Source organism: Salvelinus alpinus, chromosome 26 (assembly GCF_045679555.1).
Source record: "Salvelinus alpinus chromosome 26, SLU_Salpinus.1, whole genome shotgun sequence".
Lineage (NCBI taxonomy): Eukaryota > Metazoa > Chordata > Actinopteri > Salmoniformes > Salmonidae > Salvelinus > Salvelinus alpinus.
In genome coordinates this window covers 35,028,864-35,046,563 of record NC_092111.1, presented here as the reverse complement: position 1 = coordinate 35,046,563, position 17,700 = coordinate 35,028,864, and the positions used below count along the sequence as shown (strand labels likewise).

The 17,700-nt window shown below is 40.3% G+C and overlaps 1 protein-coding gene across 2 annotated transcripts; it reads left to right on the top strand.

Annotated features, from left to right (window-relative positions):
- Positions 1 to 4,203: 4,203 nt before the first annotated feature.
- Positions 4,204 to 17,201, top strand: LOC139555241 (lipid scramblase CLPTM1L-like). Of its 2 annotated transcripts, XM_071368879.1 has the most exons (16): positions 4,204 to 4,797; positions 4,918 to 5,012; positions 5,580 to 5,769; positions 6,176 to 6,330; positions 7,047 to 7,243; positions 9,978 to 10,072; positions 10,371 to 10,455; positions 12,343 to 12,446; positions 14,552 to 14,617; positions 14,732 to 14,782; positions 14,927 to 15,009; positions 15,354 to 15,388; positions 15,622 to 15,677; positions 15,793 to 15,837; positions 16,060 to 16,175; positions 16,605 to 17,201. In XM_071368879.1, exons 1-16 carry the CDS (start codon positions 4,633 to 4,635, stop codon positions 16,693 to 16,695), a joined length of 1,629 nt encoding a protein of 542 aa, XP_071224980.1. In that variant the 5' UTR covers positions 4,204 to 4,632; the 3' UTR covers positions 16,696 to 17,201. The 2 variants fall into 2 exon arrangements, with proteins under 2 accessions (XP_071224980.1, XP_071224981.1); XM_071368880.1 differs by lacking the exon at positions 14,732 to 14,782.
- Positions 17,202 to 17,700: the final 499 nt, after the last annotated feature.

Sequence of the window (17,700 nt, the reverse complement as noted above, 5' to 3'; positions counted from 1 at the left end):
AAACCTAAGGGTTAGGGTTATAGCTAGAGATGCTAGGGTTGAGCCGGGGTGTGGACATGAAGCTAGGGTTAGGGTTAGATGTGTGTCTGTGGTAACTCAATATTTATTTGTCTTTTTTTTTTTATAATGAATTGTTTTCATGACAAGATGCCACATATTTGCAGTTTATAACATGCAATTCAGTACGTGGGATGTGCCAATATTTATTTTCGGAGTGCAATAAATATGTAATGTACTGTACATTATGTATATCTAGCTGTCACTGAAGTAGTTCAATCCCTGACCATAAATGTCTGAATCATGTATGTAAGCACTTTACTGTATTTGCGCACAGTGTGGTAAAGATCCAACCTTTCATCCATATCTGTCCCTGATTACGTGTAGGCCTACTTACTGTCAGCAATCATTTGTTGTCAGGTAAATACTTTATAATGAAAAAGGATCAACAGATTTCTCATAGGAGGAGCTCCCTGCAAATAAAGACAGTATGTCATTTAGCTGCTGCTTATTGGATTCGCTCCTCGTCGTTAGTTTTCCTCTCAGGGCGAGCGGCTTTAAGAAGGCAGTACATTCCCTACCGAGGGTGTTTGTTCATTCAGGAAGAACCCTCCTGTTTCTGCTGTTGGCCTCCAAATGAGTGTTTTAAGCAGAAAATCAATAAAGGGGCACAGTGTGGTCTTCATTCCCTCCCTGCTCTACTTTTTCTGTCCTCACTTATCATCACAACTCTCTCTTTCTCTCCTACTCCATCTTTTCTCTGTGCCCATTTCTCTCTGAAACTGCCGTGCTGCTTGAACACAAACAAGCAAAAACAGACATTTATGGAGCATGCAGACGCATACAGACACAAATACAAACAATAATTGGGAGCAACACCTATATACAATTGAAGTCGGAAGTTTACATACACCTTAGCCAAATACATTTAAACTCAGTTTTTCAAAATTCCTGACATTTAATCCTAGTAAAAATGTCCTGTCTTTAATCAGTTAGGATCACCACTTTATTTTAAGAATGTGAAATGTCAGAATAATAGCAGAGAGAATGATTTATTTCAGCTTTTATTTATTTATTTCTTCACATTCCCAGAGGGTCAAAAGTTTAAATACACTCAATTAGTATTTGGTAGCATTGCCTTTAAATTGTTTAACTTGGGTCAAATGTTTCAGGTAGCCTTACACAAGCTTCCCACAATAAGTTGGATGAATTTTGGCTCATTCCTCCTGACAGAGCTGGTGTAACTGAGTCAGGTTTGTAGGCCTCCTTGCTCGCACATGCTTTTTCAGTTCTGCCCACAAAATTTCTATAGGACTGAGGTCAGGGCTTCGTGATGGTCACTCCAATACCTTGACTTTGTTGTCCTTAAGCCATTTTGCCACAACTTTGGAAATATGCTTGGGGTCATTGTCCATTTGGAAGACCCATTTGCGACCAAGCTTTAACTTCCTGACTGATGTCTTGAGATGTTGCTTCAATATATCCACATACATTTCCATCCTCATGATGCCCTCTATTTGGTGAAGTGCACCAGTCCCTCCTGCAGCAAAGCACCTCCACAACATGATGCTGCCACCCCCGTGCTTCACGATTGGGATGGTGTTCTTCGGCTTGCAAGCCCCCCCTTTTTCCTCCAAACATAATGATGGTCATTATGGCCAAACAGTTCTATTGTTGTTTCAAAAGTATGATCTTTGTCCCCATGTGCAGTTGCAAACCGTAGTCTGGCTTTTTTATGTCGGTTATGGAGCAGTGGCTTCTTCCTTGCAGAGCGGCCTTTCAGGTTATGTCGATATAGGACTCGTTTTACTGCGGATATAGATACTTTTGTACCTGTTTCCTCCAGCATCTTCACAAGGTCCTTTGCTGTTGTTCTGGGAGTGATTTGCACTTTTCGCACCAAAGTACATTCATCTCTAGGAGACAGAACGCGTCTCCTTCCTGAGCGGTATGACAGCTGCATGGTCCCATGGTGTTTATACTTGCGTACTATTGTTTGTACAGATGAACGTGGTACCTTCAGGCGTTACGAAATTGGTCCCAAGGATGAACCAGACTCATGGAGGTCTACAATTTTTTTCTGAGGTCTTGACTGTTTTCTTTTGATTTTCCTATGATGTCAAGCAAAGAGGCACTGAATTTGAAGGTAGGCCTTGAAATACATCCACAGGTAAACCTCCAATTGACTCAAATGATGTCAATTAGCCTATCAGAAGCTTCTAAAGCCATGACATTTTCTGGAATTTTCCAAGCTGTTTAAAGGCACAGTCACCTTAGTGTATGTAAACTTCTGACCCACTGGAATTGTGATACAGTGAATTATAAGTTAAATAATCTGTCTGGAAACAATTGTTGAAAAAATGACTTGTGTCATGTACAAAGTAGATGTTCTAACAAACAAGAAATTTGTGGAGTGGTTGAAAAACAAGTTTTAATGACTCCAACCTAAGTCTATGTAAACTTCCGACTTCAACTGCATGTACTCCAAATACGCTATGCCTTTAATAGTAGACCTAATAGCCAGTGGTTCATTTGTAAATTTGGTGGTATTGCTGTAACAAAAAGTGAGCCCAGAGAGGGGAGACCATGGGTAATCTGAGGTACCGGAACACATGAAGAAGAAAACTCCTTTCTAATTTAGCATTGCATGCTTTAGCACTCTGGCACAGATCAGTAGAGTATAGGCACTTGCAGAAGTTGCACACATGGGAGAAAAAATATTGTAGCCTAGGGTTCAGGAAAGCTTTGGACTTTATAAACCCATTTCATGCAATTCTACATCATTTTAGATGACTGGAGACTTTAGCAGAATATTTCTTAATACCTCACTATTGATCGAAATGACAGGCTACTTTGACGCTGACAAACTGAGAATCTGAGATCAATAAAAACGATATTGTCTTCAATCCATCAACTGCCGAGACCTAGGTGTGCGGAGACACACATATTGTACAATATGGGGAGGAAATTACAGTCCTAAAAAAGTGAGTTTCACTGACTCAACCAATGATGCTAGGCTCACTCACCGGGATGCTCTCATGCCAAATGTGTTTCTCTCTTGTTTTACTTGGTAAAACAATACTGTTCCCCCAATAGACCTATTTGGAAGTTGATAACTTTGTCGTCTACGGACAGACTAGTCTTCTCTTTTCAGCAGGATGCATTTTCTTTCCAACCTGTATTTTCGCTTGATTGTATTTGAAATATTGCGAAAGGCCTGTTTTGGCTGCATGCTGTGCACGAACACTTTCACCCTGTTCCCGACTGTAGACATGGCTCGTGATTGGGCTACACACAATCCACAGCTAGGCAATTTTTTAAAATAAACTATTTATCACCTGTGGCACAATTATAGGCCTACTCCTGGTGTATTATTTGGATTTGTTTCATTTATTTCTGAACAGACAGCAGTAATTCAATGACTTTGGCAAATGTATTTCAATTTATCAGGCGTGCTGCTTCGCGCAGTCGTGATTCTATAAGGAAATAAATGATGAAGTGTAACGCTGGAGAGATGAGAGTTGCATGCTCATGTCTATCAGAGTAGAGAGGGAGAGAGATCATAGAAAGTGAATCTCATTCTAGTTCTGTGTGAGATACAGGCGCGCTTCTCTCTCACCACAGCAATGGCCACGCGTTCGTCTATATAGGCTACAATGTTGTGCAAATCATAAACCCGGGCCGACCCAACACGAATCAATTATCAGGCACGTTTTAACATAACAATTTTTAGGCGACAGCCAAGAGAATTACAGAGGAGTCAACTTGAATTAGTCTAACTGATTGCTTTTATTATAATTTTACATTGCAAACAGTGAAAAGTTTTTTTCAAGCCACGAGAGGTACCGGATCCTGGCAAATGGGTTCAGGAACGAAACGGTCAAGAAGGTGTGACAGGTATCGGATCCTGCTCATATTAAACACTGCTAATAGCTACATATATTGTATTTATTCAAGTGCAGAGGTTTGTGTTAATTGTTTTTCAAAACCAAGATATTCAACATCTTTTAATTCGTTTCTACAATACATGTAAAAATCTACGGGGGGAAATTAAAATAATAATGCATCTATTGTAAAGCTGACTTGGAAAAACCGACATTATAATCAAGAGTGCACTGCATGGAGCATGGATGACATCTAGTGGCCAAGATATATTCAGCTGGTATGCAGAATGTTGGATTTGCGCAGCCGCAGTTTGATACTTTCCTGACTATTGTAACCAGGAAATAAATCACGGAAGTAGCTAGCTGACACATCCATGCTTCATTAAAATAGCTGTGATATTGCAATTTTGAGATGCAAAGTGACGAGCAGAATTCGGGGATTTTATAATGCACAAAATATGAACTATAGACATGACATTTGATAGGTAAAAGACATGAGGAGACGTACAGTGTGGTCAACGATATCTAGCCATGGTTAGCCTAGCAACCGACACCTGTGACCTCAATGACCAGTCCATAAACTACACTAACGTTACAGTATGAGCAATTTATCAACCGATGTTAATCTGCCTCAGCTAAATTCCCTCTGAGTTTCGCATCTGTCCTTGGCTCGGTTTCAGAAGAGGATAGCGTCGCTACGGTATCTGCCTGGCACATTTCGTATTTGAATGACTAGACGGGAGTCAGGAGCATGTTTCAGAAGACCTCTTTCACGACGCTGATAGTCGGGGTGTTCGTTGTGTATGTTTTGCACACTTGCTGGGTGATGTATGGCATCGTTTACACCACACCTTGTGAGAACCCCAAATTCGAAAACTGCATCAACCCATATTTGGCAGGAAAACCAAGATTGCAGGTTGGTATGCATCATTGCAAGCTAGCTAGATGGAATGAAAACTTGCCAGTCAGACAGTTGTTTTGGGTCTGGAAAACTGATTCGTGGACATTTGCTGTGTTCTTTATTCCCCATTCCCAGCTGAGTATCTACACAGCCTTGCGACCCAATGCTGATGGGGGACACACCCTCATTCACAAGGAGGAGGACTTTGATGTTGAGACCAAGTTTGAAAGGTGCAACATTTCTTACGGTGACAGGATATGGTGGTATCTATCTGCCAGTCAGTTGTAATAAGCACGATGATCACCTATGGAAACGTTGTGGTAGACACAGTCAGTGATCTCTGGGTATTTGCAGGATGACTAGGACTTCATATTAGCAAGTCATCTGGAACCAAAACGAGTGCAGATATCTGCCCACATTCATAGTAACTGATTAACATTGAACAAACCGCCTATAGCGACTACTTCAACCTGCAAAGATTGACCTCTCCCTGCTATATTTACGCAATAAGGCACAAGGGGGTTTGTGGTATATGGCCAATATACCACAGCTAAGGGATGTTCTTATGCACGACGCAATGCAGAGTGCCTGGATACAGCCCTTTGCCTTGGTATATTTACCATATACCGCAAACCCCAGAGGTGCCTTAGTGCTATTATGAACTGGTTATCAACGTAATTAGAGCAGTAAGAATAACTGTTTTGTCATACCCGTGATATACCACGACTGTCAGCTAATCAGCATTCAGGGCTTGAACCACCCAGTTCATATTCACCTATGTATCCCTTTTCCTAAAGGATAGTGAATGTGTCTCTCCCAAAGAAGACCTGTAAGAATGGGACGCTGTATGCCATGGTGTTTGTTCACCAGGCAGGTATGTCCCCGTGGCAGGACCCCAGACAGGTGCATCTGGTGTCCCAGCTCACCACCTACATGATACCCAAACCACCAGAGGTCAGCCTGATCTCAGGGGAGGAAGCACCACAGGTCAGACTACTATTACACCGCACAATGGCTGCATTCTAAATAGCACCATATTCCCTTTATAGTTCACTACTATGGGCTCTGGTGAAAAGTAGTGCACTTTAAAGGTAATAAAGTGATATTTTGGACGTAACCAACATTTACAAGATCCAAAGCAAGGCATTCATAGGTCTCTTTATTATTAGGGTATGTCTGTATACGCAGACAGTGTCTTGCCTTGGAATCAACCGTTCTGAATTGTCCCTTTTATAGCATCTTTTTTTTATCAGTCTGTTACATTTTAATACCTTTCACATTGGAATGCATTTTCTGTGGAGTACGTCTTTAAAACTGCCATGCTGATTGTGATGTTCAGTTTTTCCCTGGTCTTTTTCTCTCTGATTTGCTGTGGTCATTGTGCCCAGGGCAGGCGGAGCAGCAGAAACGGAAGCCTAAAGGAGGTGACTCTGCAGTGGATCGGCCCGTGTCTCACTGGCGCTCCCGTCTCACCCTCAATGTGGTGTCAGAGCACTTTGTCTTCGACAGGGACTTTCTGCCCAGCGACGTGCACCGCTACCTGCGAGTGTAAGAACGCACTTATGATACAATTCATCATACACTCATAAATGGACAGCTGGAACTAATGATACAATACACAACACCACCTTCAGGGTGAAGAAGGCACAGTGATGCTGAAACATTGGTGGTTTACCCAATCAATTACTGGGAGCTTGTATGTAGTGTGACTCTTTTTATTTATTTTCATGGCCTACAGTTTACTCTCCATTAGTCAGCACCTCTACCAACTTTTGGGGGGTGTGCCAACTCATGCTTTGTATTACAATACAACAATTCTAAATTGAAGTTCCAGAGCCTTTATTTAAAGATGATCATCACTTCATTTATATGGAACAGTAAGACTTCACATTCTTACATGAAAGGCAGCTACGAAGAAGGTGAGGGCTAAGAAGTACAGGTTGGTTTCCACGAAAATGCCCTTGATTTCATCAGCATCTTTCTCAGTGAAGCCTGAAATCACAACAAACCAACTCATTAAAAGGCTCCCACAAGAGTGCACAGCTGACCCCATTTTGACGTAATTCCTTGCCTTCGAGCGGAAATGCTTGTTTAGGTTCCACCTCTTATACATAATCACGAATTGGGGATGGGAAAGAATGTCCTGGAGATTTCCACATGGACCGGGAAAGCATAAAGAAATAGAGAACTGACAGCTGTCAGAGCCTCTTCCACTCAGACTTCATTAATGACATAACAGTAGCAATTGTTTTACTGTGTTCCAGATTTCAAAATGGAAAGAAGAGGATGTACCTTCCCCTGCTGTTTGTGGATGAGCTGAGCAACAGAGTGAAGGACTTGATGGAGATCAACAGCACCAGCACGGAACTCCCTCTCACTATCTCCTATGACACCATCTCCCTCGGGAAACTCCGCTTCTGGATTCACATGCAAGATGCCGTCTACTCCCTGCAACAATTTGGTGAGTAGTACTATAGAAGTATTATATTATATATCTCTATGGGTAGTACTATGACCGAACCCATTGGGGCGGTTCACAGATCAAGCCTTGTCCTGGACAAAACATTATTTTCCATGTAGATTCTTCATTGAGATTGCTTTTTAGTCATGACTAGGCTTAATCTGTCCGGGAAACAGCACCCATTATGCTAGTTGATACTAGTGTACGGAATTGACACTAATCTGCATGAGTCATACTACCTACCGCCAGAGGATCACAAGCTGAACGACCGCATCACGAGAGTGACTTCTGTCCTATAGTTACTACTGTTATGTCCTTAGTAAGTATATGTCCTTAGTTACTGTTATGTCCTTAGTTACTACTGTTATGTCCGTAGTAAGAAATATCAAATCAAATCCTTTTGTTTTGTCTGTTTGAACAGGCAAACTGATGTTTGATAAAGGGAGGAAATAAACATGTTTCAACTGAAAGACAATGACCAGAGCTTACCTAGGATGTTGCAAAACAATTTGAAGTCAATAAGTCATAGTTTAAGTCGAAGTTTGATATATTTGGGCTTGAAGTGGGAAATCCAAAGGTGGATTTATTCTTTCTGTGGCAATGCGGTGTGTTTCCCCTATGACAGGATGTGCTAATACTTTTCAGTCTGTTTCTTTTTAGCGCTGGGTTTTATTTGAATGTTACTATCCAGCATGGCATTGTTTATTCATCAGAAACACCTGCAAAGTTCTTCCTCGTTCCGACTGAGCTAAACAGCTTTTTGCCGTAGTCTACACTTAACCATCTGAGCCATGGAGCAAATTTAAAATAGGGGACGCAAACGTATGTTTTAGCACCTCCCCTTTTTACCAGAATATTAACATAATAAATTGTATAATTTGTAATTTTTCACAAATTGTTGAGCTAGTCTTTATAGAACATGACCATTTTTATAAATGGTATAATTGTGTGTTATGATTGCATTTTGGGACCCTACTCCCCCATGTTGCCCCAAGATGAAAGTCTTGCTTCGCTACACGCTTCACTGCTTTGATTAGTGCAGCTAAACCACAAGTGTCTATCCTATAATGAACAGGCACCCACGAAAGAAAATTGAAGTAACTTGTTTATCTATTTTGTTGTGCAATTGTATTGGTGTTTCGTGTCCGATGCTCTCAGGGTGTTGTGACGTGTCATTTACCACGTGCATCATGAGCGAAGTCATTGTAGCGTAGCCTATCATTTAACTTCCCCTGTGAGAACCATGAGCTGACTTGGATTTGCTGTATAGCAGCTGAAGTCTGCCAGCAGCCTACCTACCAAAGGTTGCACCGTGTCCATTACAATGTAGAAAAACACGTCTCTTATGGAAGATGCTAGAACTTTGGAGACAGCAATAGATGGTGAAGTCAAAGATACTGGTTTCCCGATTTATGCTTATGACAAATCCAATTCTAGAACCAACCAGCTGGCTAATCTTTTAACTACGGTGTAGTTAAAAAAACAACAGATAACATTAGCAAGCTAGATAAGGTTAGCAAGATAGATAGCTAAGGTTAGCATGCTAGCTAGCTAAACCGACATCTTTCAGTTCTCTGTTTGTTTTCCCGGTCTACGTGGAAATCTCCAGGACATTCTTTCCCATCCCCAATTCGTGATTATGTATAGTTGAAGTCGGAAGTTTACATAAACTTAGGTTGGAGTCATTAAAACTCGTTTTTCAACCACTCCACAAATTTCTTGTTAACAAACTATAGTTTTGGCAAGTCGGTTAGGACATCTACTTTGTGCATGACACAAGTAATTTTTTTTAGGACATCTACTTTGTGCATGACACAAGTAATTCACTGTATCACAATTCAAAAATCAAAAGAAATCAGCCAAGACATCAGAAAAAAAGATTGTAGACCTCCACAAGTCTGATTCATCCTTGGGAGAAATTTCCAAACACCTGAAGGTACCACGTTCATCTGTACAAACAATAGTACGCAAGTATAAACACCATGGGACCAGGCAGCCATCATACCGCTCAGGAAGGAGACGGTTCTGTCTCCTAGAGATGAACGTAATTTGGTGCAAATCAGTCCCATTACAACAGCAAAGGAACTTGTGAAGATGCTGGAGGAAACGGGTACAAAAGTATCTATATCCACAGTAAAACAGGTCCTATATTGACATAACCTGAAAGGCCGCTCAGCAAGGAAGAAGCCACTGCACCAAAACCACCATAAGAAGCTAGACTACGGTTTGCAACTGCATACGGGGACAAAGATCGTACTTTTTGGAGAAATGTCCTCTGGTCTGATGAAACAAAAATAGAACTGTTTGGCCATAATGACCATCGTTATGTTTGGAGGAAAACGTGGGAAGCTTGCAAGCCGAAGAACACCATCCCAACCATAAAGCATGGCGGTGGCAGCATCATGTTGTGGGGGTGCTTTGCTGCAGGAGGGACTGGTGCACTTCACAAAATAGATGGCTTCATAAGAAAGGAAAATTATGTGGATATATTGAAGCAACATCTCAAGACATCAGTCAGGATTAAATGTCAGGAATTGTGTAAAACTGAGTTTAAATTTATTTGGCTAAGGTGTATGTAAACTTCCGACTTCAACTGTATAAGAAGCTTGCGTCATTCTTTGGAGGTGGAACCTAAAAAAGCATTTCCCCTCAACGGCAAGGAATTACGTCAAAATGGGGTCGGCTGTGCACTCTGGTGGGGGCCTTTTAATGAGTTGGTTTGTTGTGATTTCAGGCTTCACTGAGAAAGATGCTGATGAAATCAAGGGCATTTTCGTGGAAACCAACCTGTACTTCTTAGCCCTCACCTTCTTCGTAGCTGCCTTTCATGTAAGAATGTGAAGTCTTACTGTTCCACATAAATTAAGTGATGATCATCTTTTAATGTTTATATTTTAAAATGTTTTGTCATTTAGCAGTCACTCTTATCCAGAGCGACTTACAGGAGTGCACATAGACAGATTTTTGTTCACCTAGTCGGCTCGGGGATTCGAACCAGCGAACTTTGAGGCTGTTACTGGCCCAATGGTCTTAACCGATAGATCTACATGCCACACACATGCATGACTGAGATTCACAAAACTATTCCTTTGTCACATTGCAACTTAAAATCATGTTTAATTTGCAGCTCCTGTTTGATTTCCTGGCCTTCAAACATGACATCAGCTTCTGGAAGCAGAAGAAAAGCATGGTGGGGATGTCCAGCAAAGCAGGTGGGTTGACTTCTTACGAAGATGCTGTTAGGCAGGGTTGGGGTCAATTCCAATTAAAGTAATTCAGGAAATTATTTTGAATTTAAAACATTTGAAATTAATACAAACCGCTGTGCCTGGCACCTACTACCATACCCCGTTCAAAGGCACTTAAATATTTTGTCTTGCACATTCACCCTCTTAATGGCACACATACACAATCCATGTCTCAAGGCTTAAAAATCCTTCTTTAACCTGTCTCTAGAGGTCGACCGATTAATTGGCATGGCCGATTAATTAGGGCCGTTTTCATAACAATCTGTAATTGGCATTTTTGGATGCCGATTACATTGCACTCCACGCGGAGACTGTGTGGCAGGCTGACCACCTGTTACGCGAGTGCAGCAAGGAACCATGGTAAGTTGTTAGCTAGCATTAAACTTATCTTATATAAAAAAACAATCAATCTTAACATAATCACTAGTTAACTACACATGGTTGATGATATTACTAGAGTAACTACCTTGTCCTGCGTTGCAAATAATCAATGCAGTGTCTGTTAATTTATCATCGAATCACAGCCTACTTCGCCAAACGGGTAATGATTTAACAAGCGCATTTGTGAAAAAAAGCACTGTCGTTGCACCAATGTGTACCTAACCATAAACATCAATGCCTTCCTTAAAATCAACACAGGTATATATTTTTTTTACCTGCATAATTAGTTAAAAGAAATTCATGTTAGCAGGCAATATTAACTAGGGAAATTGTGTCACTTCTCTTGCGTTCTGTGCAAGCAGAGTCGGGGTATATGCAGCAGTTTGGGCTGCATGGCTCGTTGCGAACTGTGTGAAGACCATTTCTTCCTAACAAAGACCGTAATTAATTTGCCAGAATTTTACATAATTATGTACATAACATTGAAGGTTGTGCAATGTAACAGCAATATTTAGACTTATGGATGCCACCCGTTCGATAAAATATGGAACGGTTCCGTATTTCACTGAAAGAATAAACGTCTTGTTTTTGAAATGATAGTTTCCGGATTTGGCCATATTAATGAGCTATGGCTCATATTTCTGTGTTTATTATAATTAAGTCTATGATATTTGATAGAGCAGTCTGACTGAGCGGTGGTAGGCAGCAGCAGGCTCGTAAGCATTCATTCAAACAGCACTTTTCTACGTTTGCCAGCAGCTCTTCGCAATGCTTGAAGCACAGCTCTGTTTATGACTTCAAGCCTATCAACTCCCGAGATTAGGCTGGCAATAATATATTGCATATAAGAACATCCAATAGTCAAAGGTATATGAAATACAAATGTATAGAGAGAAATAGTCCTATAATAACTACAACCTAAAACTTCTTAACTGGGAATATTGAAGACTCATTATTGAAGACTATGAATATTGAAGACTATGAAAGCTGGAACCACCAGCTTTCATATGTTCTCATGTTCTGAGCAAGGAACTTAAACGTTAGCTTTTTTACATGGCACATATTGCACTTTTACTTTTACTTCTCCAACACTGTGTTTTTGCATTATTTAAACCAAATTGAACATGTTTCATTATTTATTTGAGACTAAATTGATTTTATTTATGTATTATATTAAGTTAAAATAAAAGTGTTCATTCAGTATTGTTGTAATTGTCATTATTACAAATATATATATAAAAATCGGTATCGGCTTTTTTTGGTCCTCCAATAATCGGTATCGACGTTGAAAAATCATAATCGGTCGACCTCTAGTCTCCTCCCCTTCCTCTACACTGATTGAAGTGCATTTAGCAAGTGACATCAATGAGGGATCATAACTTTCACCTGGTCAGTCTGTTTTGTCTGCTCAGTGTATTTGCAGTTTTTGGCTTTTCCACTTACATGTGTTTATGTTGCGGTCCTTTCCAGTACTGTGGAGGTGTTTCAGCACCATTGTGATTTTCATGTACCTGTTTGATGAGCAGACCAGCCTGCTGGTCCTCATTCCTGCTGGAGTAGGCTCCATGATCGAGGTACGTCTCCTCACAAGCATTTAGTGGTTTTATCCCAAATGGCTCCCTATGTAGTGCACTACTTTTGACTAGGGCTATATACAGTTGAAGTCAGAAGTTTACATATACCTTAGCCAAATACATTTCAACTCAGTTTTACACAATTCCTGACATTCAATCCTAGTAAACATTTCCTGTCTTAGGTCAGTTAGGATCACCACTTTATTTTAAGAATGTGAAATGTCAGAATAATAGTAGAGAGAATTATTTATTTCTGCTTTTATTTCTTTCGTCACATTTCCAGTGGGTCAGAAGTTTACATACAATCAATTAGTATTTGGTAGCATCACCTTTTTAAATTGTTTAACTTGGGTCAAACATTTCGGGTAGCCTTCCACAAGCTTCCCACAATAAGTTGGGTGAATTTTGGCCCATTCCTCCTGACAGAGCTGGTGTAACTGAGTCAGGTTTTTAGGCGTCCTTGCTCGCACACGCTTTTTCAGTTCTGCCCACAAATTTTCTATATGATTGAGGTCAGAGCTTTGTGATGGCCACTCCAATACCTTGACTTTGTTGTCCTTAAGCCATTTTGCCACAACTTTGGACGTATGCTTGGGGTCATTGTCCATTTGGAAGACCCATTTGCGACCAAGCTTTAACTTCCTGACTGATGTCTTGAGATGTTGCTTCAGTATATCCACATAATTTTCCTTTCTCATGATGCCATCTATTTTGTGAAATGCACCAGTCCCTCCTGCAGCAAAGCACCGCCACAAAATGATGCTGCCACCCCTGTGCTTCACGGTTGGGATGGTGTTCTTCGGCTTGCAAGCGTTCCCCTTTTTCCTCCAAACATAACAATGGTCATTATGGCCAAACAGTTCTATTTTTGTTTCATCAGACCAGAGGACATTTCTCCAAAAAGTACGATCTTTGTCCCCATGTGCAGTTGCAAATTGTAATCTGGCTTTTTTATGGCGGTTTTGGAGCAGTGGCTTCTTCCTTGCTGAGCGGCCTTTCAGGTTATGTCAATATAGGACTTGTTTTACTGTGGATATAGATACTTTTGTACCTGTTTCCTCCAGCATCTTCACAAGGTCCTTTGCTGTTCTGGGATTGATTTGCACTTTTTGCACCAAAGTAGGTTCACCTCTAGGAGACAGAACGCGTCTCCTTCCCTATTTAACTGTCCTTCCTCACAAAGTTTGCACTTGTTTAATAATTCACATTTGAAATTAAATGATTGGTATATAGATTTGTGGGAAGTAGTAAATGAGTGCACACTTCAGGAGAATGCCGATATTATTGGGACGCAGGAGAAAGGAGATATTATTGGGACGCAGGAGAAAGGAGATATTATTGGGACGCAGGAGAAAGGAGATATTATTGGGACGCAGGAGAAAGGAGATATTATTGGGACGCAGGAGAAAGGAGATATTATTGGGACGCAGGAGAATGGAGATATTATTGGGACGCAGGAGAAAGGAGATATTATTGGGACGCAGGAGAATGGAGATATTATTGGGACGCAGGAGAATTGAGATATTATTGGGACGCAGGAGAAAGGAGATATTATTGGGACGCAGGAGAAAGGAGATATTATTGGGACGCAGGAGAAAGGAGATATTATTGGGACGCAGGAGAAAGGAGATATTATTGGGACGCAGGAGAAAGGAGATATTATTGGGACGCAGGAGAAAGGAGATATTATTGGGACGCAGGAGAAAGGAGATATTATTGGGACGCAGGAGAAAGGAGATATTATTGGGACGCAGGAGAAAGGAGATATTATTGGGACGTAACTCAGGGTCTGGAAATAGGGTTCCATTTGGGACGCACACAGTGTTTCCCTAAAGTTCTCTATTTGCACAGTCACTGTTGTTCACGTTAGTAAAATGTCTGACCCCATGGACTTTTGTCAGATTGAGTTGATTATCTTTTTCTGTTTGCTGCACAATTCAGTGACTATCAATGTTGTCCTCCTTTGTAGGTTTGGCAATTCCATCATCCTATGTCCTGGTTTCTCTTAATCCCCTATGTTTTAGATCCTTGTGGATGATTGTGTTCTTGTAGTTTATTGCACTATGTCTTCTCGACGCCTGACTGGTTTATCTGTCCCTCTACAGGTGTGGAAGGTGAAGAAAGCCTTTAAAATACAGGTTATCTGGAAGGGTGTAAAACCCACATTTATTGTAAGTCTGGTTTGTTTGTAAAGATATCAGTTTATCTGAGTTAATTTCCTCAGGATTACGTTTGGTCTCTGTTTGTTCTACATTGATATCAAGTGTGTGTTTGTCTCCACACAGTTTGGAAAGTCTGACGAATCAGAGAGGAGGACTGTAGAGTATGATACTCTTGTGAGACTTGCCATATACCTTTTTTATGTCCATTTCAAAAAGCACCAAACATTACATGTGTTCCTTTGTCCTCAATTTGTATACAGTAGCGTTGTCATAAATAGCAACCGTTTGATTTTCCTTGCAACGTTCTTCTCTTCCCAGGCAATGAAGTACCTGTCGTATTTACTCTACCCAATGTGTATTGGAGGAGCGGTTTATGCCTTAGTGTTTTTGAGATACAAAAGGTAGGCTATAACTTTGGACAATAACAGTAGGGTCTACTACAGTGATGGGCAACTGTAGTCGTTTTTTGGGAGCGAGAAATTATTATTTTGGATTTAAAAAAGACCCCAGACTACACTTGAAATTACAATGGACCTGGATCAATGGATCTTCTGGAAATAACGTCCCTTTTTTATGGCCTGCAAATAGTTTAACTAACAAATCGACTTTCCCAAAAAAATCTGTGCGGCCATCGGTGGCATTTAGAAATCCCAATGTGGCCCTGGAGCCTCGAGATGTTGCCCAGACCCGGTCTACTATGTGTTTTGAATGTGTAACAATGTGTCACCTGCTTTCTGTTTGGCAGTTGGTACTCCTGGATCATCAACAGTTCAGTGAATGGTATGTTCTCTGACATTATCCTGAAGCCAGCAGGATTTGCTTTAATTCACTTTTAAAAGCCAGATTTACCTTAAGTGTAGCTTTCTTTTTTTTTTTTGATCAAATGTTTTATTGTATGTTCAGTCAATAGGCAGAATCATCGGACAAATAAGAAATGCATTGTCAGTGCTCGTCCATGATCACACGATAATTAATAATAGAAGCATTGTCATTGATGGTTTCTTTTTTGACAGGAGTGTACGCTTTTGGATTCCTCTTCATGCTACCTCAACTCTTTGTTAACTACAAGGTCAGTTACATTATACTGTGCGTTAGTGCACATGTCTTCTGTTGTATGTTATCTTTAGCATGCCGCTAAAAGCCAGATGCTGGTGTCCATATCGATTATTTTCTTGTTTCAACAGTTCAAATCTGTGGCACATCTACCCTGGAAAGCATTCATGTATAAAGTGAGTGAATTATATAAGATCTTATTTGAGAGATCGTCAGGTTTTACACTGTTAGATGTCTCAGAAATTGTTTTATCATTGAAGGACAATAAGAGTATGGTTACTGGAATGTGTAGTAATTGTTGCAATAAAACATCCATAAATCTATCAGAAAGAAAAACTACATAAAGTGATGAAACTGAAGGATGTTAATGATAGTAGCTTATATTTGTCCATCCCCAGGCATTCAACACCTTTATCGACGACATATTTGCCTTCATCATCACAATGCCCACCTCCCACCGGTTAGCCTGCTTCAGGGATGATGTGGTCTTCCTCGTCTACTTGTACCAGAGATGGTAAGCCACACGGCAGATACACACACAGGGGTTGGATCTTAATTTGATCACTGTTTTGTTGCTGAGAATTTCCCTACACTGCAGGAAATGTAGATGAGCTTTGTGATTTACATAAATTCACTGAAAACTCTAACACAAGGTTATATTAATATATTAAGTAGCCTACTTTTTTTCCAGCTGATAGACTAACCACTGATCAAACAACATTGTAGACTAAACATAAAAATTCTGTTACTGCAAGATTATTTATCTGCAACAATACTGGTCAAATTAAGATCTTATACACACACTGCACTAAATTGACTGTTGCAGTTGGTAAAATGAGTCACTTGTAAGTAACAATATCTCCAATGGTACAACAGAATATCCTCACATTGAACGCATCAATTTGTTTACTACAACTTTTTTCCACTATTTTTCTATCGTAAGGCTGTATCCTGTTGATAAGACCAGAATGAACGAATATGGACTGTCTTACAATGAGGAAGACAAACCCAAAGGAAAGGCCCACAAAGACTAAAACTGATCACAGACACACATGCAGGTCCTGAGAGCCATATGTAGGTACAATGCCTATAAAACACATTGGTGTTATTTGTCAAAAGGTGGATTTGCCTAGGGAAGGTTCAGTTATCCAGTTATCCTCAGTTATCCCCCCCCCCCCCCCCCCATCCAACTTATAGAAAAAAAAAGAGCACCTGGTGTTTTCATATCATGATGTCATCATCAGGAGACGCCGACTGATGTCACCACGTTTTGTTCTCTTGGTCAAAACGTACAGAATCCTGTTTGATCATTCAGGAGAAGATATGTGCATTGGTTTGTATTTGACCTTGTAAAGTATTAGAACATGAAGACCACGAGATGATGGTGCCAAATATGGGAAATTATATTTGATGTGCTTTGAATGTGAAATTTTGTGATGTTATATTTTGTTAATTGTTATTAAAGCATTTGATCATGTTTGATTGTTTTGGTGGAGTTTTGAGTAAATTAATAAATTGACTTCAGTGTTATAAGGACCAATTTGGGTGGAAATTATATTTACTTTTGTCAAAATATGATTTAAGACTCATGATATTTGACGGTGTCTGGTCTTTTTAAAAATGTTTGTTGATCAAGTTCTATCAGATGTTGTAGTATTTGACTCTGACCCTACGACTTCCAGAGCCTGCTGCTTTTCAGTTCTACATGATCATTAATTGCACCCCCCTGGTGTTCCAGGTCTAAATCAGTACCTGATTAGAGGGGAATGATACAGTGGAACTGGGTTTGACGTTCGAGGGCTGTAGGTGACGCTTTGTTTTCAAACAAATCTCTTGTTTGCTTTCCTCCCACCAGGATGGGTAACATTTAATTTAGCCCATATTACTTTCATTTTGTGAACTGTTTGCATCATGCCATGGCTGTAGGCAGGTGTCCAATGACCCAAGTCGGAAGTTTAAATACTCTTAGTCATTTAACTCTGAGTCATTAAAACTTGTTTTTCAACCACTCCACAAATTTCTTGTTAACAAACTATAGT

Bases quoted from the DNA above. Each gene is read 5' to 3' on its own strand.
- LOC139555241 (XM_071368879.1), top strand. From the start codon at position 4,633: ATGTTTCAGAAGACCTCTTTCACGACGCTGATAGTCGGGGTGTTCGTT. The intron at 5,770-6,175 runs GTCAGACTACTA...TGCCCAGGGCAG, and splicing joins CAGGGGAGGAAGCACCACAG to GCGGAGCAGCAGAAACGGAA. The intron at 14,783-14,926 runs GTGAGACTTGCC...TTCTCTTCCCAG, and splicing joins CTGTAGAGTATGATACTCTT to GCAATGAAGTACCTGTCGTA.